Raw genomic sequence first — 26,582 nt, forward strand, 5'->3', positions numbered from 1 at the left:
ACGCTATATATCAACAGATTTCGCGTGAATTCACGCGATCGCAACATCGCGAATTCCTGGAGGGACTGATCTTTGCACTTGACAGACTGCAAAAAACAAACTCCTATTACGTCTTAACTGCCTCTAAACACCACGGTCCTATTATCACTCTTGAACTTGTTTTCTGGTTCTTATCCAGGTTGTTTTCTTCTCACTAGATCCTTGCTTGTGTTCTATCTATTCTTAAATGTATATTTCATTGTACAAAAGCATTTGCTAAATGAAACTGTAGAACTGTAGAATCTTGGCTGATGTGTTTATGTTTGTCATGTTATTCCTGATTGCAGTTACCACGGAAGGATTTAAACAAAGTCAGGAGCTGACATCACCGAAGCCCACAGAGCTCCCTGGGAACGTAGAGAAAACCAGCATCCCCTCCAGCCACACCCAGACCAGAGCACCTTCAGCAGGGACTGTAGGTAGCACAGGCACTACCACCCCTCTGCAACCCACCGCTGCAGCGACCACCACAAGTCCAACCAGCTCCACTCCACCTCAGCCAAAGAAGTTTGTTGTAAGTAACAAAGGGGAGCAGATATAGCCAGTAGGTCCACTTGCTTTTACTTTAACAAGAAAATACATGCCAATCATATCTCTGACTGACACATATTTCTTTCCACAGTATTCTCTACTCAGTGAGCAGGAGGTAAGACTTTCCTTTATTTTGTTTTGTGTATCTTTAAATCTGTTAACGTACATACAGACCACTTCTATTCACATTTCTGACTCTCATCAGACCTCTGCCATTGTCCTGTCCAAGGGAGGCCGGTCCACACCCTTTCCACTCCATTCTACTTTGACATTAACCGCTTCAAACTAGCTCACAGCATTGCATTACATTCACGTAAGCATTTATACTAAACGTCTGTATTTCTGCTTTGTCCGCTGTGACCTCCTCAAGTCACGTTTAAGAAAAGAAAAGACATAGCAAAGTCTTATTGTCTGGATAGAATAATTGCATCATATCATGCAGAAAGAATTTTAAAAATGAAAGGTCCCATTTTCTATCTTTTTTAACAAGTTACTGTGCGTCTCACAAGTCCCCAAAAATGCTTATTTTAGCTAACAATACTGCATCGATCCTTCATTCCACCACCAGTCAACGGTTTGGACACGCTTTCTTATTAAGTGCTTTTTATTTATTTTATTTAGGGGCTCAGGCATGAACATGCCCCGAGCCACTATTGCTCTCCCGCGGGGTTTCTTATTCTTCTTCCGCCTAAAACTTTGGCTCGCTACTCCTCCTAGGGCTTTCAGAAAACACACACAAATTATATATCAGCTCGTGCGGTTTTATCGGGAATCGATGGCTATGACCTTTCAAAGACATTCATTCATATTTGGAAGAGTCATGAGCAAAAAACTGCATTGATTTTCACATACACAATGAATGGGGAGACTCAATCACTCAGACTTAAAAGTCACCTGTTTTCACAACGCTACTGCTTCGCCATACTTTCACCTACAGACTTCATTTTAGTCTTAAAAAAACCCAAGTCTCTTCTTTTCAGGCATATATATATTGTGACGATGGGATTTATGGTTTTCCATAGAGAAGCTTCCAAAAACCCCTGGGTTGAGCAAAAAAGCCCCTCTTAGAGCGTGTGCTCCTCTGGTCGTAGAATGTGTACAGAGGGACGAAAAGAGTTGTCTTTTATTTGGGTTAAATCGCCATCCTGGCCAAACGGTACATACTACATGGACAATCCTTTCACAGACTATAGTAAACAATCTCTATATTCATATGAGTCCGACATTATTCACCTGGCACAGTGTTTGGTGACGCGCCAGCCCTTAATTGACGTGGGATCCGCAATCGCGCCCCATAAGGCTCAATGCAAATTTAAGCCTCCTGCGTCTTCACACACAGTGATTTGAAAACTGCCATTTCTCGGTCATTCTTCACTCTACAGAAAAATTAAACATACCGACCTCTTCCGTGACTCATCCTGCCACTTACCAGCTGGTTACTTTTGAGCTAGCATTCACGGTTAGCCCGTCATTAGCACAACAACACGACGTCGGGCGCTGCTGCTGAGAAGCACTACACTGTGGCAGGCACCGTTGCTATGCTGGCTCATAGCAACCGCCCAATACACACCACTGTGTCCACTCAGTGCAATACACACATATAGGAGCTGCAGCTAAACGCTGTCTATCACCGCGCACGACCGGGACTCAGGCGTGGTCGCACACACACACTCATTGGTGTGCCACACCTACCTTCGGCTGCTCGCTGGCAGGTAACCACAGTTGGATTTCCTCAGAGGTAAGGCCAGACTACAATACCATGATGTGTATCTGTGTTTTTACCAAAAATGTAACATTATACTTCTGTGCTTATGTAGAAAGACAGAGAAAATGTCCTATTTGATTAATATGGGGACCTATTGTAAAGAACCACTCACACCCAATACTATGGAAGCGAATGTGACTCAAAACTCAAATTCAAAAGCATTAGCAGAAATGCTTTTGCATTTCAAAGTCATGGCTGCACTTTTTGACTCAAAACTAAAATGAAAAAGCAATATTCCAAAATGCAATTTCATTTTCTTCTTCAACACTGCTCATTCTGTGACTAAATGAAAAAGCAAAAGCAAACTCAGAAATGCTTTTTCATTTTCAAAACATTCACCAGCAAAAAGGTAACAAAATTCAATTTGAAATGTCAAATTCGAAAATGCAAAAGCATTAGCAGAAATGCTTTTGCATTTCAAAGTCATGGCTGCACTATTTGACTCAAAACTAAAATGAAAAAGCAATATTCCAAAATGCAATTTCATTTTCTTCTTCAGCACTGCTCATTCTGTGACTAAATGAAAAAGCAAAAGCAAATCACATTTGACATTTAATTTTCAAAACGTTCACCAGCGAAAAGGTAACAAAATTCAATTTGAAATGTCAAATTCGAAAATGCAAAAGCATTAGCAGAAATGCTTTTGCATTTCAAAGTCATAGACCTTTTCGCAATGACGTCAGAGTCTGGGACACGTGACCATACCTTCCTTAGTAACGCACGCCGCCATTTTAAGAGGTGGCAACAAAGTCATTAGCAACCGCGATTTGACCGCCGAAACCGCGCAGTTTTGATCAGGAGAACAATGTCTGCTGATTATTTCGGAAATCTTGAGCCAAAAGGAAAGGTACGGTATCAAGAAAAATTAGAACTCGTTGGTTTGCAATCATGTCCGTATCAAATTCCTCTGGTTTCATGGGAAAACGACCCTACTACGTGGCCAGATCTTCAATGGCACTCCATTTACGAGTACCTTATCAACAGCCCAGGCATCCACACAATGGAGAAGATGAAGACTTATAAAAGCCTGGACTCATACGTTTTCGTTGAGGTATGCTTATATTTATATGTTTTTGTGCATACAGGCCAATGTCAGAATGATAAATGACTTGTAAGATACGGCTACACCAGCTCCGCTATGCTAATCTAATGTTAAGCTAACGGGGTGAGCCATTACACCTTTTAATTTCAAGTGGAAGTAGTGTATGTATGTTAGTTAGATGTGCATTATCAAAACTAAGAGTCAGATACCTGTAAATGAGCTCTACCCACCCCAGGCCCAAGGGTATGAGGTGCTAACAATAATGAGGACAATGCTGCTGATTACAGCATAGTAGTTAGCAGAACGAAAGGGAGGAGAGAAGGGAGACTTGTTTGTTCAGTATTGAGTTTAAGAGTGTTTAACAATAGCAGTGTGAGTAGAAAGACCCCTGACTTTTTGTGGGAAGCACAGCTGCACTAGCCTAAGCATCGCGAGGTGCATTTCCTTGAAAACGACCTATTCGTGGAGTATATACCGACTTCAAGACATGTTTTGGACAAAATATGTTACTGGCTTGTTTCGTCTGGATGTCCAAGGTTGGATTATGGCCGTTTTTTGTGGAATATTTTCATCTGTGTGTAATAATGAACCCGGAAATGTGAGTCGCGCTGTGTACGTTGAGAACGGATGGATGGATATTCGTTGTTTGTCGGACAAATGTGTTTATATTACCCGCTGTGGTAATCAGATCTGAAAGTGGTTTATACCGGCGGAGTCATGAGAATCTAAGCTTTCCATCGGCGTATAGTGTTTGTATAATCGCATTTTCAGTTTCAGACATTTAGCAAATTGCTTATGCAGATCTCAAAGTGTACCGCGGACGGGACACTGAAGCGCAACGGGTTAAGTTTATTAATTAATAATTTCAGAAAATCAGTTAAGGGGTAATAATTTCATGAAACACAACATACCATTGACGAAATGCTGACTGCAAACATAGGACCATTTTGACTGTGGGCTCCATGTGGTTCCATTATTGTTAATCCGCCTCAATGCTTTGAGCCATAAAGTCCTTTTCTGGCCCTTTTCAGTCGGAATCCTGTAAAAGGAAATGTTCTTGTTGCTCCATGACTGAGAACTACAGCCAAAAACAGCGCAGGTTTTGGGCATATCTGCTTTTGGTCGTTCAAATCGGGAGGGAAAGGTGGGAAAGTAATGGTCGTCAAGGCAAAAGCATACCCCTCTTAAAATGGCGGACTCGCGTTGCTAGGGGTGGTGACCGGCGGTGACGTTCGATGATGACGTTTCGGAAAAAGGTCTATTGCTGCACTATTTGACTCAAAAATGAAATGAAAAAGCAATATTCCAAAATGCAATTTCATTTTCTTCTTCAACACTGCTCATTCTGTGACTAAATGAAAAAGCAAAAGCAAACTCAGAAATGCTTTTGCATTTTCGTGTTCCCCCGCAAAAAGTGTCTCATAATTCAAATGCAAATGCATTCTCAAGTGGCGCAGGAAAGTGACGTCACGGACCCCACCTCGTTCTGGCCCCTTCTGCATTTTACGGCATTTTAAACAATGCCGGCTCATTGCGCTGCATTTAATTGCACATTACGTCGAACGTTGGAGACAAGGAAACTTGGAATAACTTTCCATAGGTAAGAATTTCTTTTGGTTCTTTTTTCATTGTTAAATCTTATTCGGAGTCTATGAGAGCTAACCAGTTAGCCGCTAGCAAAACACTAACGCAAGCTAACAGCTGGACAACCAAACACCAGACGATTATTAGTAGCTGTAGTATAGCTGTACAAGCAGTAGTAGTAGTAATACTAAAAGTACACGCAGCAGTAATAGTAATACCAAAAGTTCAAGCAGCAGTAGTAGTATAAATAGCCATTAGAGTAGTAGAAGTGTCAGCATTTGTAATAGTATTACAAGTTGTAGGAGCAGTGACAGTATCAGCAGCAGTAGTTGGTGTATTACTACTACTACTACTACTAGTAGTCGCATTACTATTAATACCACCAATACTACCAATAGTAGTTATAAAGCCTAACTCATATATATCCAGATTAGCATCTATGTTCTTCCTCCAAACCCATTTTATGATTGGGATTACAGGCAATTCTTTAGGACTGCTCTCACATAATTGAAATGTTACTAAACAATGTTATACTGATCAAATTAAATGACTTTGGTCTCCAGAATATTGGCTACTTCTGTTCTTTGCCCTTAATTTAGTAGCATGATTTATTTTTAGATATGCTGTTGTGTACAGACATATACTTTTTTGTCTATTGTTTTTACTCCATGTAGGTTTCCCAAAGACTTTCGGCTGAGGAGAAAGTAAGAAGCAGCTTTGAGGAGAGTGGGGTTACTTACTCAGGGAAACACACAACAATGTACCTGTGTATTGTAAATGTAAATAAACTGTATTCTGTTCCAGTCTGCTTCTATCTTGTTCTAATCTCCTTCTTAGATGTATATAACAGCCTAGAGAGAGAGAAAGAAATAATTAAATAATTGATTAATATTATTACTTAAGTTGTTTATTGTAAAAGTTAAACAATCCTGTTCTAGTCTCTCATTGTTATATGCATATATTATCCTAAAGAGAGGTATAAAAAAATAGTTAATAATAATTGTGCTTATTGTAAATGTAAATAAACTCTATCCTGTTCTAGTCTAGCTCCTTGTTATATGTATATATTTATATATATATATATATATATATATATATATATATATATATATATATATATATAATCTAAAAAAAGAGATTCTCTGTACCCAGAGGGGAAATAGAGGGCTGGAAGTTTTAAGTTTTGAAACAATGAATAATATGTTCAAAATTAATTGGTTATGTCGCCTCATAAGAGAAAATGTTAATATGTGGAATGCAATACCAAATTATTTATTCAAAAAATTAGGAGGAATTCATTTTTTACTTAAATGTAATTATAAAATTGACAAAATACCAATTCAATTATCAAACTTCCATAAACAGGCGTTGCTCTCCTGGGGGCTGATCTACAAACTCGGCTTCTCGCCATTCAGCTGCTACATATGGAACAACCAACATATACAGCACAGAAACAAAACCATATTTTACAAATCTTGGTTTGATCAGGGAGTATTATGGGTCAATCAGTTAATCGATGAACAAGGACAAATCTTACCGTACAACCAATTTATTAACAAATACCATCTCACAAATAGAATACACTACAATTTCCAACGCAATGCCAATAGAAATTCTGCAGCTCCTGAAAGGTTCCCAATTCCACCCTCTTACTCAGAAAAATGATGCCAAATTATTCATCCATAACATAGACATAACAACCAAAGTCTGCTCAAATAAATTTATCAGGAATCTCATTTAACCTTCAAATCGACCGGCAGCCGACTCTTACTGGAGTTCACTGTATGGGGAAATAAACTGGAGAGAAGCTGCTCATTCACAATAAGGTCAAAGAAATATCATACAAAATGTGTCACAATGTATATCCGGCAAAAAAACCCCGGAGAGGTTTAAATTAAATATAGACTACAACTGCGACTTTTGCAAACAGAACCAGAAACCATCATCCACCTCTTTAATCAATGCTCATACAGTAAAAACCTCTGGAATTATATACAAACCCTAATCCATAACAAAACTGGACACAGGATCAGCCTCCAGGAGAGCCACATCCTCTTTCAGTTTGAAAATCCCTCCATACCTTCCAGCCTTTCCCTTTTGTTGCAGACTATCATCATGCTGGGCAAATTTCATATTCACAAAACGAAATGGGCAAAGAAAAACCAAATGGAAAATACTTTGAAAATGAACTCAAACAGTACTTTAATAAACAAGTCTGAAATTTTTATGGCTTGGTTGTTTTATGATGATGTTATTGTATTAACACAAGAACATGACATCCCTGCCCCAAACCACATTTACACATGTACAAACGTTTTACAGCTAAAACCGATGAAAGAGGACTGTTTTGCCGAGCTTCTTTCTCGTGCTCCCTTTCTGCAGGTCAAGGTACGGGTAAGTTTGGCAAACACAACCAATGACAACAAGCTGGAATGATGTGTTTCTTCAATGTGCTCCCCAAGCAGAAAAACATCCTCCGTTCCAATCTCCTCTCGGACGATGTGTGTGACTGTTGACACCTTTGGAGCTTGTTTTGTTGATGCCTGGCGAATCACCCTCTCTGCAACTCTCAATAAAAAAAATAATTATATTTATATAGCGCTTTACACAGTGCTAAAAGACAGTTTACAGTACAGAGAAAATAACAAAGAACAAAGCAACTTTAACATGCAAAGATAAAAAATAATACAAGATCATAAAATCAAACCTTCACTGTGCCTTGTGATGGAATCAGTAGGCCGCCATTGTTTTTCAGAGCTAGAAGGTGGTAGCTTTCGTTAAATGATGGTACAGCATCTCTGACCAAGCTTGAACGGCACACATCACATCACCTTCAAAATCAAAACAGAAAAAGAGGTCAAGAGGTTTTCTTCCTTCAAATTTCTTACAACCTTTCTTCAACAAAACTCCTATTTTGATGCATATCTGTAGATAATGAACCAAAACTGCTTAAACTGTGAATAACCTTGTTTGCAAACTATTCTACAGTCAGATGTTCAGTTGTCTGTATTTTTAAGTAAGTGGGTGGGTAGGACTCTATGACACTATGTGACTTCCTCCTCAGCCGAAAGTCTTTGGGAAACCTACATGGAGTAAAAACAATAGACAAAAAAGTAAATATGTCTGTACACAACAGCATATCTAAAAATAAATCATGCTACTAAATTAAGGACAAAGAACAGAAGTAGTCAATATTCTGGAGACCAAAGTTATTTAATTTGATCAGTATAACATTGTTTAGTAACATTTCAATTATGTGAGAGCAGTCCTAAAGAATTGCCTGAAATCCCAATCATAAAATGGGTTTGGAGGAAGAACATAGATGCTAATCTCTCTCTCTCTCTCTCTCTCTCTCTCTCTCTATATATATATATATATATATATATATATATATATATGTATATATATACAGAGGTGGACAGAGTAGCCAAAAAATCGTACTCAAGTAAGAGTAATGTTACTTCAGAATAATATTGCTCAAGTAGAAGTAAAAAGTAGTCATTCAAAAAATTACTCAAGTAAGAGTAAAAAAGTATTTGGTGGAAAGACTACTCAAGTACTGAAAGTACTGAGTAACTGTTTGACTGGCTGTATGCTATGAAAAACCAAGATTTGGAAATTTGTGTTTCTTGTGCCTGAACTCATCATTTTTTAAAGATGTTATTTAATTTTGCTATTTTTTTATTTTATTATTTGGAAATACCAGAATTTGCACATTATTTTACATTTTTGTCTGTCTGATCACATCATTTCTAAAGATATAAATCAGATATTACAGTCAAACAGTTACTCAGTACTTTCAGTACTTGAGTAGTCTTTCCACCAAATACTTTATACTCTTGAGTAATTTTTTGAATGACTACTTTTTACTTCTACTTGAGCAATATTATTCTGAACTAACATTAATCTTACTTGAGTACGATTTTTTGGCTACTCTGTCCACCTCTGTATATATATATATATATATATATATATATATATATATATGTATACATATATATATATATACACGAGTTAGGCTTTATAACTACTATTGGTAGTATTGGTGGTATTAATAGTAATGCGACTACTAGTAGTAGTAGTAATACACCAACTACTGCTGCTGATACTGTCACTGCTACTACAACTTGTAATACTATTACAAATGCTGACACTTCTACTACTCTAATGGCTATTTATACTACTACTGCTGCTTGAACTTTTGGTATTACTATTACTGCTGCGTGTACTTTTAGTATTACTACTACTACTGCTTGTACAGCTATACTACAGCTACTAATAATCGTCTGGTGTTTGGTTGTCCAGCTGTTAGCTTGCGTTAGTGTTTTGCTAGCGGCTAACTGGTTAGCTCTCATAGACTCCGAATAAGATTTAACAATGAAAAAAGAACCAAAAGAAATTCTTACCTATGGAAAGTTATTCCAAGTTTCCTTGTCTCCAACGTTCGACGTAATGTGCAATTAAATGCAGCGCAATGAGCCGGCATTGTTTAAAATGCCGTAAAATGCAGAAGGGGCCAGAACGAGGGGGGGTCCGTGACGTCACTTTCCTGCGCCACTTGAGAATGCATTTGCATTTGAATTATGAGACACTTTTTGCGGGGGAACACGAAAATGCAAAAGCATTTCTGAGTTTGCTTTTGCTTTTTCATTTAGTCACAGAATGAGCAGTGTTGAAGAAGAAAATGAAATTGCATTTTGGAATATTGCTTTTTCATTTCATTTTTGAGTCAAATAGACCCTTTCATGACCCACGTCACGAATGACATCACAGCTTTAGCTGGAGGGAAAAGAGGAAGCCCGCGGCCGTGACCGAAAGGCGAAAGACTGAGGGACTAGGCTCTGTCAACTTTTCTAAAATGTCGTCCTGCTGTGTTTTTGGATGCCAGAATAGGAGGAATGACATTGGCGAACGCAAATTAAAGTTTTGTAGGATTCCACCGAACACTCGTGCTCAGAGGGAACGAAGACAGTTGTGGTTAAATGCACTGAGGCGAAAAGACTGGACAGAGATGATCAGCTGCAGTCAATTCCAGCCATTTTCAGTACAAAAAATCGCTAATATTCTATTTGTAAATAAAAAATATTCAATTCAATTCAATTCAGTTCAGCTTTATTCCAGACACTGGGTCCAAATGCACACACCATAAGAACAAGGACACAACAAGACACAGAAAAAAATACAATCAAAAACAATAACCCATTAAATATGACGAGAAATACAGGGAATATTGGACGCGCATTGCGAGGTGCATTTCCTTGAAAACGACCGATTCGTGGATTATATACCGACTTCAAGACACGTTTTGGACAAAATATCTTACTGGCTTGTTTTGTCTGGATGTCCAAGGTTGGATTATGGCTGTTTTTTGTGGAATATTTTCATCTGTGTGTAATAATGAACCCGGAAATGTGAGTCGCGCTGTGTACGTTAAACCGTGTATAGAGAAAGGATGGATGGATATTCGTTGTTTGTCGGACAAATGTGTTTATATTACCCGCTGTGGTAATCACATCTGAAAGTGGTTTATACCGGCGGATTCATGAGAATCTAAGCTTTCCATCGGCATATAGTGTTTGTATAATCGCGTTTGCAGCCTTCGGACATTCTTTAAATTCCTATGCAAATTAGTAAGTGTACCACCGGCGGTACACTGAAGTTTAACAGGTTAAAAATGCTCGAGTTTGCAGCGCAAACTCCCAGTCCCGCTTGACTTCTCGCTCCGCTTTTGCCTCCAGCATAAGCCCCGCCCACAAAAACCGTCACAATGTTTGTAAACAAATAAAGGGTCTATAGTGCAGCAATGACTTTGAAATGCAAAAGCATTTCTGCTAATGCTTTTGCATTTTCGAATTTGACATTTCAAATTGAATTTTGTTACCTTTTTGCTGGTGAACGTTTTGAAAATTAAATGCCAAATGTGATTTGCTTTTGCTTTTTCATTTAGTCACAGAATGAGCAGTGCTGAAGAAGAAAATGAAATTGCATTTTGGAATATTGCTTTTTCATTTTAGTTTTGAGTCAAATAGTGCAGCCATGACTTTGAAATGCAAAAGCATTTCTGCTAATGCTTTTGCATTTTCGAATTTGACATTTCAAATTGAATTTTGTTACCTTTTTGCTGGTGAATGTTTTGAAAATGAAAAAGCATTTCTGAGTTTGCTTTTGCTTTTTCATTTAGTCACAGAATGAGCAGTGTTGAAGAAGAAAATGAAATTGCATTTTGGAATATTGCTTTTTCATTTTAGTTTTGAGTCAAAAAGTGCAGCCATGACTTTGAAATGCAAAAGCATTTCTGCTAATGCTTTTGAATTTGAGTTTTGAGTCACATTCGCTTCCATACAATACCTCCACAGGAGCTGCATGTCAGCCTGAAAATGAGTTAAACCTCTCAGCTTCACACAGCCTTTACAGTAACTCCAATCCAAATTTTGACCAGGTTACATCTTCCTGTCTCTGCCTTTCAAAATAAAAGCACAGCACAATTTCAAAATAAAAGCCTGCGACGGACCGGAAAACGTCGAAATACACCTCTCCCGCGGCCGCTCCGGATGGGGGTTGCGGGAGGGGCTCGGGCCGGGCGCCCGTCGGGCCCTCACGCGATTTCTGTGAGCGGGAATTGTCTAGTTTGTGTTATTTTCTACATTGTAGATTAACACTTTTTGTTTTAACATAATTCCATATGTATTCTTTAATAGTTTTAATGTCTTCAGTGTTAAACTACAATGTAGAAAATAATGAGATAAACCCTATTTAATAAGAATGTCCAAACTTTTGACTGATAGTGTAGATACGCTACGGTTCTAAAGTTTGGGGTCACTTCGCTACGTTGTTATTTTTGAAAGAAAAGCAGTGTTTTTCAATAAAGATAACATTAAATGAGTGATAAATCCAGTGTAGACATAGTTAATGTGGTAAATGACTATTCTAGCTGGAAACAGCTGATTTTTAATGGAATATCTCCATAGGGGTACAGAGGAACATTTCCAGCAACCATCACTCCTGTGTTCTAACGCTACATTGTGTTAGCTAATGCTGTTGAAAGGCTCATTGATGGTTAGAAAACTCTTGTGCAGTTATGTTAGCACATGAATAAAAGTGTGAGTTTACATGGAAAACATGGAATTGTATGAGTGACCACAAACTTTTGAACGGTAGAGTATAATATCCCTGCTGTCCGCTCTGTTCCAGTGTCTGTAGCTTCAGATGTAGCTCAGCTGCTACTCTATCCATTTCAGGAAGACAGCAGCAGACACACTGGCTGACAAATGGTAGCATTATGGTCATTTTTTTGAAGACAGCATGCCTTTCAACCCTTACAGTGGATTTTGTTTGATGAGAAATTGTTCATATTAGTGTACAAGGTTAAACAAAACAACAAAATGACATCTAAACTTCCACCACTGGACGAGGCTCTGGGTGGATCTCTGAGTGTCCAGACATTGTGTTTCCAGCAGCAAGACAGGAAGCTGTGAAGCCTGATACATAAAAAAATAAAAATAAATAAAGGATTCCAGTTACAGGGTGGAAAAAGTGTCTTAGTGGGAACCTTTCCTGCCTTTCACAGTTTCCTTCGTTCCCACACCTCTTTCATATACTCACCCTCTCTCTCTCTCTGACTGCTGTACCCTTCCATAATTCACCACAAATAATCCACACATCACAGCACAGGAAGAAACGGCCTCAGCCGCCACCTCTGACCTTCCTGTTGTCCGTTTGGCAGCACAGCAGAGTCCTGTCATCTCATTAATCGTTCTGAAAAATGAAAATGTCGTGTGGCTTTGATCACTTCATTGTGTGTTGTTTGACCTCAGACTAAGGAAGAAAAGGATCTGGCCAAGGTGTGCAAGCTGCTGATGGAAAACTGGCAAAATGGAACATGCACTCTGACATACAGGCACCACATGGGCAAAAAACAGTTTGACAGTGTGGAGATAAGCGGAAAAGGTACAACAGCAGCCTCCCTTCAGAAAACGCACATTTATCAATTTCAATAACATTCATTTTTGGTTTTGCAAACTAATGAATTATAATTCATCTCACAGTGTCGACCAGCGTCGCAGCGCAGTATTATGAAGAAATCACCAAGGTGAGGATGTGACATGTTCCACATTTAGAGCTTCAGCGTGGCTCTGACTAATTCTCTCCTTTTCTTTTGCTCTTGAAGGAACCAACAGATAACAAAACCCTGATAGCCATCCTGGCCTCCTGTGGCGCTCTGCTCATCATGATCGTCATCCTGGCTGTCTGTGCCTCCCACCACCGCAAGCCCTACAACGAGAACCAGGTAGGCTTCAGGCTTTTCACTGCAGTTTACTAGTGGTTCTGTTTTTTGGGGTCTGTTTCCTGTATGATGCTGCAGCTCCAGGGACAGCAGTAGTCTGTACCTGAAGTGATTACTATGAAGTCAGCTACTTTCCCACTCATGTTCAGTTTTTTAAATTCAGAATTCAACAGCATATTTGACAGTTTGGTTTAGAAATGGTCATTTAATGATGATTTGTAATAAAGTTGATGATTCTTTCCTGCTCAGATAGCACCTTATTGAAGGCAAAGTTGTCCAGGGTTTACCTGCCTCAGAACGGCCTCTATGGGGTGACTATAAACTCATAAACTCATCTTAGTTCAGGGGCCACATTCAGCCCAGTTTGATCTCTAGTGGCCAGACCAGCAAAATCATAACATAATAACTGATAAATAACAAACGTACATTCTGAAAATGTTCACATTTAATGAACTATCTTTCTACAGAACATTATGAACAACCTGAAATTTCTGAAGAAAAATAGGAGAAATTTTGACAACATTATGCCTCAGTTTATCTTTTACACATTACAACTTACAGATCACAGCGTGTCTACGAAGGCACAAAACATTTAGTCACATCTGGAACTGAACAATATAGTATTTTACAACTTGTCAAGATCTAGAAATCATTTAAAATTCTCATTCATGTCCACATCTGTGTAGTAATCCTGACACGCCACATAAACTAAACAGGAACTATTAAGGAAGAAGGTTGAGTTATTCTCCTGCCTTGAAAATGTATAAAATTTATACAAAAAAACACATAAAAGTTGTGGTAGTGCATCAACAACAGGGCTCAAATCAAACCAAACTCTGTCGTGGTGAAACTGCTGATTGACATTATGCTGCACAATGTTCAATGTCTTTACATATTTTCACAGTAAGTATTCATTTTCACTTCTGTAATTTTTACAACTGTCATCTCACGGGCTGTTTGAACCCTCTGGCGGGCTGGTTTTGGTCCACGGGCCGTATGTTTGACCTCCCTGCGCAATCAGTCAATATTCCATGAAGGAAGTGGGTGTCTGTTGCTTCGTTTGGCTGGTATTTCTGGTCATTTGATGAAAAAAAGATACTGAGATACTGACAAAAGCCTTAAGCTAAGGTCTTTAAATGAACTTAGTGAGCCTGCAGAAACTCTGGAAAGCAGATGGCACAAACCTGATGCCATGCAGAGCAGACTGCCTGCTGCCAGATACAGTTAGTGTCAGTTGCTTGTAGTCAGCAGAAGTTCTTTTAGGGCAAAGAACTGCAGTCAGTGCCACTAAAGTGTATGAATGAAACTGGAGCTTATACACCTTGGTGACATTAGAAGCTTCATGAAGATGATCTGAGTAAATCAACATGAATTTAAAGCCACATTGCTTCCATTCACTATTTTCACAGTTAAGCGATAAATTTGAAAGTAACAAGGAGAAAACCGGGAACCTTTAAAAATAGATATTAACTCTTTGTAAAACCACACCGCATTCAGTTTAGCCGCTCCAGAAAATACAGATCATTTTAGAGATTTTGACCTCTTAATCTCTGTAGCAACACCTGACGGAGGAGCTGCACACGGTGGAGAACGGTTACCATGACAACCCCACGCTGGAGGTGATGGAGGTGCAGCCGGAGATGCAGGAGAAGAAGATGGCGCTGAATGGAGAGTTCAACGACAGCTGGATCATCCCCATCGACAACCTGCTGAAGGAGGACATCCCTGACGAAGAGGACACCCACCTGTAAGGACGGACAGGGACAGAGAAGAGAAGAGGATGCTGACAGGACCGGCCACGACAAAAGTAACCAAACAATCTCAACCCTGGGAGCATGTCCCTGCAGCCACCTGGACAGTCTCACATAGAAATACATCCTACAGAACACTGGTGTTTCTGAGCTGCTCTGATGGATGCATTTCTGCTGCAGTTTGATACAGCAGTAAAACCTGACACAGTGGCCTGCTCAGAAAAACCACTAAACCAATCACTGCTGAGTTTATACTGTAGTTTTTATACAAATCTTTGATATGTGACTTCATGCAGAGCACAATTCCAAATTTCTAATATCACTTATTACACTCATGTAAACTCAGAAAGTGTCCCAAACCCTGAGAGGACTGTGCCTTTTTTTTATTGGCACTTGTAAATAGAGTATTTTTATATTATTGTGAAGTGATAAAGGAGCCAGGTGATGTTGCAAACTCATCACTTTGCGTCATCTTGTGGTGGAACGAAAACGTCAGCTGCCTCGGCCGTTCTAGATTTACTAATATAGACAGATGACCTCAGGATAGTTTAAGGTATCCTGGTGATTTTCCACTAGTGTGTTTCAGCTCGGAGGAAGCTGCCAGCAAAAGTCAAAGAAATCCCACACTGGTACATGAACCTTACTGAAAGAGAGGACATGCCCATAGAGACGCTGCTGATGATAGATGGGTCAAAAGTAAGAAGACAGATGAGGGTTTTTCATCCAAAACGGAGGGGATGGCTCTATTTGTTGTGTCTGTTCCTCTTTGTTTATTGAAGCTGGTTTCTTGGGATTGTGAAGAAAAAGCTCCATCATTTGAAAAAGGTCTTTGCTTCTACACTTGTAGAAAATGGAGGAAATTTCTCAGTATTCAGTGAAAAAAAGAAGGCTGTGTCACTGAAATGACTCATTTTGGAAGATAAAGGGTAATTAGGACTTTAGTACAGCTTCAGTCCGATTTTTGTGTTTTTTGCTGTCATTACAATCACTTAAAGTCGAACAGAAAAAGCAAAAAGCTTGAGCAATCAGATAATCAGATAGGTTCTAATAATAGATGGATGTAAAAGATGGAAGAGTATTAAACCTGCATTCTTTGTAACAACCAGCAGTAAAGTCCTTGTACAGAGGTTTATGAGAAAACGAGAACATTTCTCACTTGATTTGTTACCTCAGTAATCACTGTCCTAATGTGTTCATGGTCTCAATTAATTACAGCATGATGCTCATTGAGAAAACTATGGTCCCATTTCGGGTAAAATAGATGATGAGGCAGTGTAGTTTTCAGTCTGATCCACCCCTTGCTCATCAACTTCTAGTTTCACAAGAGCAAGATTCATTCAAGACCCAAGGCTTCAAAACGATAGTCCACAAACCAATGGGTGAAGTCATTGTCTGCTAAATCACTGCACTGGGGGTAAACCTACCTAACAGCCTCCCACTGTGAAGCAAATGACAAGAGTATGGCTGGTACAAGACATCAGCATTGAACCAGAGACCCATTGACCAGGAGCACTACTTAGAGCTAGTTACATTACATATGCAGCACTCAAAAATGGCATTTGTCTATTGGAAATAGTTCATTGTTGCGTAAACCAAATGTTTTTCAGCTTTCCAGTTTGTATCTGCATGCTGCAGTCCACTACATCAGTGTTTACCTGCTGACCTTCCCACAGCTTCTCATCGAGACTCTAGACTTTACATCCTGAAAACTGGAAAAGCACTCAGAGCGGTCCTCCACCAAGGCTGCTCAGTCAGTGTAGGATTTCAGACAGATGAAGTCTTTAAACAATTCAAGATTTGTAGTAGTATCACAATCATGTGATCGTCAGCAGGCAGCTGATGTAGTGTTCACTCGTTGTCATGGTTACAGTGATGCCGTGCCGCTATCTCACAATGATACAGGGGTCTTTAACAAATCCATGAATCCAGATTATAAGCTGCATCACTGCCAAAATCTAATCACTTGGTCCTTGTGTCATTTCTGACCTTCCCTAGAAAGTTCATCTAAATCCATTCATCTGTTTTTGAGCAATGTTGCTAACAGACAGACAGACAAGCAGACCAACAGCAATCATCACATAACTCTGCCACGTTCTTTGGCAGAGTAATAAAACAGACTTTTTCCAAATACCAGAGTTTTTACTACCAAGTTAAACAGATTTATAATAGAAACTGAAATCTAGTTTATTTGGGGTTAGTTTAAGTATCTTTTTGTTTGTACAATATAACCACTGCTGATTGGAGAAACAGGAAAACTACTGACATAACACCCCAGCTACAACTACCCCAAATGATCCTTTAACTGCTGTGACATTATTTTCTGAGGCCAGCACCAACAAACATTTTCCACTCTGACAGGTTAAGACCTTCCGCCCGTTGTCCACTGTTACCATGGATACCAGTAAAAGCCTGCTCCTCAGTCAGCTCAGCATTCATACTAACACTGGACTGAGGCTGACTGTGCTTTCAAGAGCAGACATCATGTCACACTGTAAATAGTTCTGTGTTGTTTCATTGTGTCTGATGCTGGAGGGGTCAAGTCATCTGACATTTTCAAGATGCTGGATAATAAAACCCTCACAGCACGATCTGAACACTTTGTCTAATCATTTTCTTCCATTTAAACCAATTAAGACGTTAATATATATGTACTTCCACCTATATACAAGTGAATCCCTCACACTGGGCACTCCACTTCAACCTATTCCTTCTTGTGTTTGTGTGCGTCTACTGTTTCACTTTTATTATAGTTGTGCCATGTTCACCAAAGTACGTTATCAGTATTTTATGTATTTATGGTTTGTTTGCTGCTGAAGGCAGACAACAGGGGTCTGACACACTGGAAGCTGTAAATTGTGGATGGCTGCGGCCGTCGTGTTGTTGTATCTGATCAGATTTGCAAATAAAGGAAGTGTTTTCCACTTTGATTGTGCAGCTTTCTTCAGTAGTACCTGCACACAGCCACCAGGGGGCAGAAACACCACAGAGACAGCAGTTAAGAAAACTTGAACAAAATACAATCTTTATTCATTATATACATTACATACAATGCAATACTACAAGGCTTTCTACACATTCACTGTATCCACAGAGTAGTGCTCACAGATCTGAGAGTACCAGCCTTTAGACTCCTGAGTCCCACCCAGGCCTAACGACGAAACAAAGAGGAAAACAAGGAATAACTTTCCACACAGTCAATGTCGATGTGTGGAGGATATTTACCTTAAAAAAGCAAAAAGAAAAGTAGTATTTGGCATTGTGTGTTTTATTTTATTCTTTTTGTTTTTTACAAAGGTGCTTTCAGTTTCTTCAACACATCTTTCTTCTGGCACAAACAGAAATGCTACGGCAAAGTGTGCTAAGCCCTAAATATCATCAAAATGCCATAAATAATCCCTCGTGTTGCTTTAATCTGGTGATTTAAAAAAAAAAGTAATCCCATAATTGATTCCATTATCGGAGCAACAGAGGCAAAGCATACATGAACACACACATGCCGTCATCCTCATCCACCAAAACGTGAACCGCCCAATGACCACATATTGGCATAAAGTCTTACAGCTTGTACTCTCCTCAACTGCTGGATTTAGGGAATTAAATGTCTAAGTAGCTTCTGTTGGTTCCTGCTCATGCTAAACTGTCAAAAGTATTAGTAAGAATAAATGTAAATGCAGAGGGATGGGATCTGCTAATTAGGGAAATGCAGCAACAACAGTATTTACAGGGATGATGGGAACAGCAGCAGAGCACTCACAATCAGTAAACAGCCTTCTGGGGCAGCAGAGGGGGGTTATATGTTACACCAGAGCAGTTAATGAGACGTTCTGTCACAGGGTAAATGTGCTCAGTATTCATTTAAATACAGGATCAAGTAAATGAGGAAGTGAGGCTGAATTCATCGGATACAGACTGCACATCGAAGGCCGTCAAGCAGGAGAAGAGCTCGTGTCAGACGTTTAAAGGACGACACCGCTGCTTTTTGTTTGGTTCTGTACATTTCAGCCCATTTGCTACAAGTCACATCCTTTGTAATTTAATAGTATGCATGCTCTCTTCTTGCAGAGATTTCATGAAACCACCCTAATATCTGCATGCTAAAAATGACACTAATGGAAAGTGGTTAGCTTAGCTTAGCTTAGCTTAGCCAAGAGCCTCCAAACAGTCTGCAACCAGTGGACTCCACTGGGTTCTTGGTGAGCTTTACAAATGATCCAGATCCGCTCTGGAAAGGCCAGGCTATATGCTAAGCTACGCTCACAACTTGCTAGCATCATAATGAAGGTACCTATATGAGTGTGGTATCAAACATCTCAGCTAACTAAGTAAGAAAGCAGAAGTCCAGATGAGCCATTACACTGAAGATACGACCTGTTCTGATTTGAAGTGACAGTACTGTTTCAAGTATCTGCCAGCTGATTTTCACAGCATAATGAAATAAACATTACAGCTGTCTGCAAAGCAGCACACACTGAGAAATCAACAGTCAGTGGTCATTCGAACAAGTAAGTTTAGAACAAAGAAACAACATATTAACTCATACAAACAAAAATTTCAATTCTTTAGCAAGGAAACACACCCTCGCTCAGTTCAGTACTCAGTAGTTTTACTGTTGAAGCCTGGTATGAACAATAACTTAGGGTGGCTAATGTTAGCATTGGTTAGCACTGGAGAGACACTGCTGTGTAACAGATAATCTTCCTGTCTAAGAGCTATGGTTACATTGCATTTTAGAATTCATCTTTCCTCAGTTTGTGCCTTTCATTATTCTATATTTTCATGTTCAGATTTTCTGTTTTACACAAAAGCAATGAGATATATCATTTTCAGCAGTTGGTAAAAGACCCTCTGGGGTTTTCAAAGATAAACACAAATATATCTTTCAGAAAAACCAATTACTAGATCTGACTCAACTATGATGAGAAAACATATCCTGTCTACTCAAGGCAACGGTGGCTGCTGTTTAGCTAAAGCCGTGTTTCCACTGCAGGAACTAAACTGTTTCAGGCTGCATAAAGTTCCTGCTGATGGGTGACTACTTTTTCAAGCTTCAGGAACTGTTGAATTAGTATTGGTTACAGGTTGAATACTCAGCAGCCATTTTAAAAACCTGCAGCCAAGTTCATGGGGTTGTGTTTGGACACAACATCGTGCAACTAGAGGAAAAACAGTGTGGTAGATAAATTGATGTCAAAATCCAGGCCTTGCTAAATGTGACGTTTGTCATTGTTTCATACTGTTGCTCATAAATGAGGTAGTACAACAGCTGACTAACATGCCTAATATTCCAACGTATTTATACCAGGGTGTAAATGCAGATAACGAAGTACTGAGTGAAATGTCATGGGAAATGTCCAGAAGCAGCCCCTACAACTACACATTCCAGTTTTGTTTGACTGTTTTTTTGTTAGTGGAAACACGGCTAAAAGTTACATAAGGTTATTACGTTTTGGGTTTAAACTTGCAAAACCCCAGAATGGTCCTTTAATTTCAGAATAAGCACATTAATTGTTAACAACTGCCTATACAATGCTAAAGAGAGACTTAAATACAATAATTAGTTCTGTATGATCTTAAAGTCTGTCACTCAAACACTTAGTTTGAGAAAACAGTTGAACATGACACAATCTTTAAACAAGTTACACAACTTACGAATTACATTTTTACCCCATTCTGTCGTCTTGGTTAACCGCCCCACTGATCTGCTCGGTCTGTTCTCAGTGTTCTTTAAGCTCAGAGATAGAAAAATGTTGATCCTGTACAATACACACAGATTATCTACAAAGTCCAGCTAACAGTCGCAGCAGATGTGCCAACGGTGACAATTCATGTAGTGTTGTGATGCATCAGATGTTCTCGACATAGTGCTGGAGGTGTTGCTGCACCTGACCTTCAGACACTCCAGTGGGATGTTAGTGACGGCGTCTCCTATGAAAGACAATCAGTTTGTCTCTGAGAGTCATGGAAGACAACAAACAGGAACACTTACAGGTGGGACCTTCAGTGAGCAGTAAGCACCAGTGGACATGAATCCCAAACCGCCCAACATGATTTGGTGACAGCAGAGGTAAACATGTTGACTAAAAGTGAAGAGGGAAGCAGCCCTGCAGCCGAACCCCTCCCACCATTCACTGTGTCTGAGCAAGAACCCAAATTTGCTACCAGCACCACTCTCAAACAGCTGTCTCACCTTCCACCTGTGGGCTGGATAACTACTTTTCTGTCATTTTATCAATTTAAAACCTGATTTTAAGCTGCCACCTCGCGTGTTTTTTCCTTTTCAGTGAGCTCACACCCAGCATCTGACATCTGGTTTCAGGGGGACTGTATTCACGTGTACCACTTCTTTAACTGAACTGAAAATCATCAGTTTCACACATTTCCTCTAGGAATAAGAAACAGTAAATAATCTTTAGAGTGTTGACTAAGGACACTCTGATGCATGATGGGCCAGGGATCGAACCACCAACCTTACATTTAGAGGACAACCCGCTCCACCACCTGTCACCCTGATGACTATGGAAAGATTTACCTGAATAACAAGGCTCAGCTGAAGATCATGAGTTTGATCAATAACAAACACTACCGTTGAAAAGTTTGGGGTCACCAAGATAATTCCATGTTTTCCATGAAAACGCACACTTTTATCCATGTGCTAACATAACTGCACAAGGGTTTTCTAACCATCAATGAGCCTTTCAACAGCATTAGCTAACACAATGTAGCATTAGAACACAGGAGTGATGGTTGCTGGAAATGTTCCTCTGTACCCCTATAGAGATATTCTGTTAAAAATCAGCTGTTTCCAGCTACAGTAGTCATTTATCACATTAACAATGTCTAGACTGGATTCATTTAATGTTATCTTCATTGAACAAAACTGCTTTTCTGCGACCCCAAACTTTTGAACGGTAGTGTAGATGGTTGGCGACTCAGAGAAAATTACACAAACTTCACTTCTATCATTTCATATTTGTGTTAATGTGGTAACAAACGTGGCAGCAGGAATTCTGAGGAGACCTCAGGATCCCAGTGGAATTCAGCCTGTTAAACAGAAGATAACTGATCAGGTGTTCAAGTCATTTTTAGGCAAAATTGCTACAGTTGTTTGTTTTTTTTTCCAATTTCTTGGGATGTGGCAAAATGTGAACAGTATTTTTTAAAACTATCGTTTTAATATTGTACAAATCGAAAAACTAAAGGATTATTTTAAAAAACTATGGCCAGATCAATCAGGAATGATAATACTAACAGTTAGTTACAGATCTGTTTTTTGAAAAGCAAGATCAATACTTGTTCAAAGTAAAACCAACCAGCATTTCTAATCCAACGGCTCGGGTAGAAGTCGTATAACACCTGCAAACTGGGTGTTATAGGACCGTAACAGACTGAAGGCAAATAAGGCTTCAGGCTGTGTCCTCTCAGTCCTGCTAATTCACAAATCTATTCAGGTGGACATTTGGAACTTTGAGGAGAAAACAGGAAAATTCATCACACTAGAGGAACCTCCTCTCAGCTCAGACAGATTTCTGCCGCTCTAACGTTGATCAAACTGGAAAACTGGCAGCAGCACTTCACCCACACACCAACTATTTGGAATTATTTTCCATCAGCAACGATGAGTGTTAAATGTAGAGCCAGAAAGTTTCTGTATGTGGAGAAAGAATGTGATTCAGCAGAGGATCTGTTCAATCCAGGAAACTTTGAAAAAAATTCCTAAAGTATATTTACATATTCTGTACACCATGGAGCAGTCCAATAATTACTGAGGAAACAACTTGTATCAGCCAGTTTTACAGGGATAACAACCAAAACCAATATAAATGTATATTTCAATATATATTAAACTTTATCTCATAGAATCATTCCTCTACGGTTCCTACAACACTATTAAAATGGTTCACTTTTTTTGCATCTGCGTGGCTGTCACGATCACAAATAGGAGGGTATGTTACAGAAAAGCAAACTAACCAAACCATCAATGAGGAAGCTGAAATGGAGCCAAAAATGTTTTGTAGTAGAGATGCAGAAAGAAAAGAAAAAAAAACAGGGGAGCTTGGCACCGCCCTGTCTTCAAATAAATAAGGGAATCTGAATTGAACTTTTGCAACAACTGGCCTCAACCGACGTCATTCTCATCTGTTCTGCTCCAAACATGTGGATAGACGCCTGTGGTCTACTGTGTGGGAGTCTGAGTGCACAAATCCAGAGCTTTAAAAACAAAACCAAAAAAACAGGAAGAATCAATGAAAAAAGATTGCAAACAAATGTGCAAATCCTCTTTTTTGGCTTCAACTTTTCTGGGAAGAAAAAAACAAGTGAAAATGAAAAACACAAGCAGGGCTGTGTGTGCTCGGCAAAAACAAAAGGAAAGACACACACACACCTCAGGCTGTCGTGGAATTGCGCTCGTATCCAACTAGCGCAGTGTTGCTGTGTGTGTTTATGACCCTCGTCGCCGTGGTAACGCAGCCCATGACAGCAGCAGGTCAGTGTAGTGGAGGTGGATTAGGTGTAATCCCACCAGCAGGGTTCAGGAATAGAAAAATAACTGGTGTCTGTCTCCACATGGGGCAGGTGTTCAGTCAGTCCAGCAGGTGAGGTGTCACAGGTGGGAGGGGCTAGAGGGTGATGAGGTCCACCAGGTTGCCCTTAGGTGGGGTCATGCTGTCCGGGAAGAAGTTGACGAGCGTGTCGAAGAGCTGCGTCCGCTGAGCGTACGTCTGGTCTACGTCTGAAAAACCTGACAGAGAGAATCATCATTAATCAATTTAGTTGTTCTGCTACTCTTCCTTTTTACAGTACTTTTGCAAACCTTGCACATGACTGTAGTTTGCTCTGTGTCAGACTTGTCAAAGCCGAACCACTTCCATATTTTCCATATCGACTTTACGATTTGGCAAATTTTCAAATCGTCAGGTTTTAAAAAGGCGAATTAATCGAATTAATTCAATTTATCGCCCAACCCTACATAGAAATGACAGAAAGGGTCTTTTTCTTTTTAATCATACAGTTTATGGGTCATTCCAGAAATGGAGGACATTTCACATCCCACTCATCAAGTTTCAAATCATCCATGTACAAAATGCTAAAACGTGCAGTTGTTGTGTAAACGTTCTTGTCCTGAGACCAAATCTAAATAACTGGTAGAAATAAATGTTTGAAAATGTTTTTAAAAATACGTAATAGGTCTGGAGTTCCCCCTATAATGTAATTTTTCTCTTGTCCCACCCCTCTGATGACCAAACTAAATCTCAAATAAAACTGTTAAAATGTATTTTTTGGTGTATTATTTTTTGGTATTATTATTTCATTGGTGTCTCTTGTAATTCTGGGAACATTTTTCTTAATCAACATAATATTTTAAATAATAATTATTATGCATGGAGCGTTTGTCCCACAACAGCCCTGTTGGCATAACCTTTGTATCTGGTAGAAGAAGAAAACAGTGAATCACATGAAACGCTGGAATTATCATCATCAGGTTTTCTAAAGAATGTCCTCTCTTCTATTTTTCATATTTTCATCCCATTGTCAGCCTTAACTGAATGTCTCACTCTACCTTATATCAGCTGATACTTATAATTATGATGAGGTGATTAAATGTGATGCATCCCCTCGTCTACTGGACAAGACTACAGACAATAGTTGAAATTAGCAAAATCTAGACCAACAACAGCAGTAGAATGCTGCCTCCACATGAATTCATCAGGAGTCAAGCTTATTCTGATAAGTTGAGGCAGTCGTTTGTATTTATAGTTTTCACACTCATTTTGAACCAGATATCTCTTATTAATCTCAATGAGGCGTTTATTTTGCAAAAGGAAAATACAGCGCAGTACTCGGGGGTAATTTTCTAAATGAAGAGATATTTTGCTGACATTTTCAATGCACAATGTTTTTCATTTCACATAGTTGAGACCAAGAGTGAAGCTTCTGTAACAAACACTGAGGTTCCACTACAGTGAAGTGTTTGGCTCTCCAGCTTGAATCCAAAGCATCATTTAAGTTTGCTAATTCTATTTTTGTATTTAAACTTTATTTCAAACGGAGGAAAACACTGTGGAACAACAGCTACTAGAGAAATTTTTAGCAGATTTCAGCTTAACATTCTATATGTCAGGCATGCAGACAGCCTGAGGCTAGCTGAAGTAGCTTTCCTACGTATACCTGCACTGTGTTATTATGAACAGTGATCAAGCTCTTACCCAGAGGGATGAAGTCAGAGCTGGACTTGAAGAGCGCCGAGGGCAGGAGCTGGAACTGAAGCACAGCACAAACGCCTGAGTCACTTTAACATTCAACAGCGCTGAACAAACAAACGGCCTGAGCAGACGAAGCTGCTGCTGCTGCAGTAGCTGCTGCGCCCCTCTGAATACAGATGAGGGCAGAATACACCTTCTAATCACAGATCTGTCTGGACAGATGGAGGTTACAAATTACAGTTTCAGCTCCAACCTAATGGGACTTCCTGCATTATTCACAAACGCAGACATGCTCAACATTCACACCATTCTTTTCTGACCTGGAGGACCTCATTTAGAGCTCGTGTCACTTCTCATCCTCGCCCTGCTTCTCTCTATTCTTGTCTTTTCTTCTACAAGGTCAGCTTTATTTAATATGTGCATATTTCTGAAATACTGAAACCTGAAGCTGATTCTCAAATAAGTAGAACGTGCTAGAGTGTGATGCAGTACCTCTTTGGTCTCATCAGGGTCTGTGTGGTCCACCGTGAGCGACAGGTCGTTCTGCAGGTACTTGAGTGCACTCAGTGGCTCTGACTGGGCTTTCTCCTCGAACCTGCCCAAACAAAGCACAGCAATGGCAAACAAACCCAGAAGAGGGGCTGGAGTTACAACTATCATCCACTAGATGGCAACAGCAGCAAGGCAATTACATGTCCACGGCTCCACAGGCAGGAAACAATGACCCTGATGGAAGCTTCTACAGCTTCATCATGACTTTCCATCGCCGAGTCAAAGGTTTTTCATGATAAATTACTCTCCCCTAAGGTGTTACTTTCCATCTGAAAAAGGTCAACGCCTCAACAGTTGGCACCGTTGCTGACAAATGTACGAAAGGGAAACAACATCGAGCAACAACAAATGAAGAATGAAATGTGAACTCCCATGGACTGAGTTTACATTTTCCTCTTTATGAGCTCCATCTCAGCTCTGACTGTGTTTTGGAGACACTGAGAAATCTGGTTATTCATACCCCTCTATATAAAATAAATACTAGCAGCACCTTACAGACTACTGTGTGCTGTTCACACCTAGAATGTTTACAACACAACCCAGCAATTTAATCTGACATTCCTACTACGACTGTTCGCCTAACCTTAAATTAAGCTGAATGTGGGTAATATAAATGAGGCCACTTTGGCTCATAGGGGGCTTAGTGCTATTAAATGCCAGCATCACTTTGAAATTTGGCTTATCCACCTCACTGCCAGCAATAGGAAAAGAGAGTGACAAAAAATATTACAGGCTGTTACTGTCACCATGTAGGGATGAGCAGTGGATGAAGATATGCAGCTGACTGGTGGGATAGAGGCATCATGATGGGGTCCAGTGACCCAGAGTGGAG

The 26,582-nt window shown here is 39.6% G+C and overlaps 2 protein-coding genes and 1 long non-coding RNA gene across 5 annotated transcripts in view; 1 reads left to right on the forward strand and 2 right to left on the reverse strand.

Annotated features, from left to right (window-relative positions):
- Nucleotides 1–17,923, forward strand: part of podxl (podocalyxin-like) — a 57,861-nt gene extending 39,938 nt beyond the window's left edge. For both annotated transcript variants that reach the window (XM_051954234.1, XM_051954233.1), the window contains 6 exons: nt 327–553; nt 662–685; nt 12,776–12,908; nt 13,007–13,050; nt 13,129–13,248; nt 14,802–17,923. In XM_051954234.1, the coding sequence (XP_051810194.1) occupies nt 327–553; nt 662–685; nt 12,776–12,908; nt 13,007–13,050; nt 13,129–13,248; nt 14,802–14,996 (743 nt within the window). In that variant the 3' untranslated portion in view covers nt 14,997–17,923. The remainder of the gene's footprint in view (nt 1–326; nt 554–661; nt 686–12,775; nt 12,909–13,006; nt 13,051–13,128; nt 13,249–14,801) is intronic.
- LOC127535866 (uncharacterized) lies at nt 6,913–9,872 on the reverse strand. Its single transcript, XR_007944749.1, has 3 exons — nt 9,368–9,872; nt 7,669–8,044; nt 6,913–7,521 (listed from the first exon to the last, which is right to left on the reverse strand). It is a non-coding gene; the product is annotated as an uncharacterized LOC127535866 (long non-coding RNA).
- A 68-nt stretch (nt 17,924–17,991) lies between the features above and the next one.
- Nucleotides 17,992–26,582, reverse strand: part of mkln1 (muskelin 1, intracellular mediator containing kelch motifs) — a 44,502-nt gene continuing 35,911 nt past the window's right edge. For both annotated transcript variants that reach the window (XM_022215445.2, XM_022215444.2), the window contains exons 16-18: nt 25,691–25,793; nt 25,202–25,256; nt 17,992–23,736 (exon numbers count right to left, since the gene is read on the reverse strand). In XM_022215445.2, the coding sequence (XP_022071137.1) occupies nt 23,615–23,736; nt 25,202–25,256; nt 25,691–25,793 (280 nt within the window). In that variant the 3' untranslated portion in view covers nt 17,992–23,614. The remainder of the gene's footprint in view (nt 23,737–25,201; nt 25,257–25,690; nt 25,794–26,582) is intronic.

Source organism: Acanthochromis polyacanthus, chromosome 1 (genome assembly GCF_021347895.1).
Source record: "Acanthochromis polyacanthus isolate Apoly-LR-REF ecotype Palm Island chromosome 1, KAUST_Apoly_ChrSc, whole genome shotgun sequence".
NCBI lineage: Eukaryota > Metazoa > Chordata > Actinopteri > Pomacentridae > Acanthochromis > Acanthochromis polyacanthus.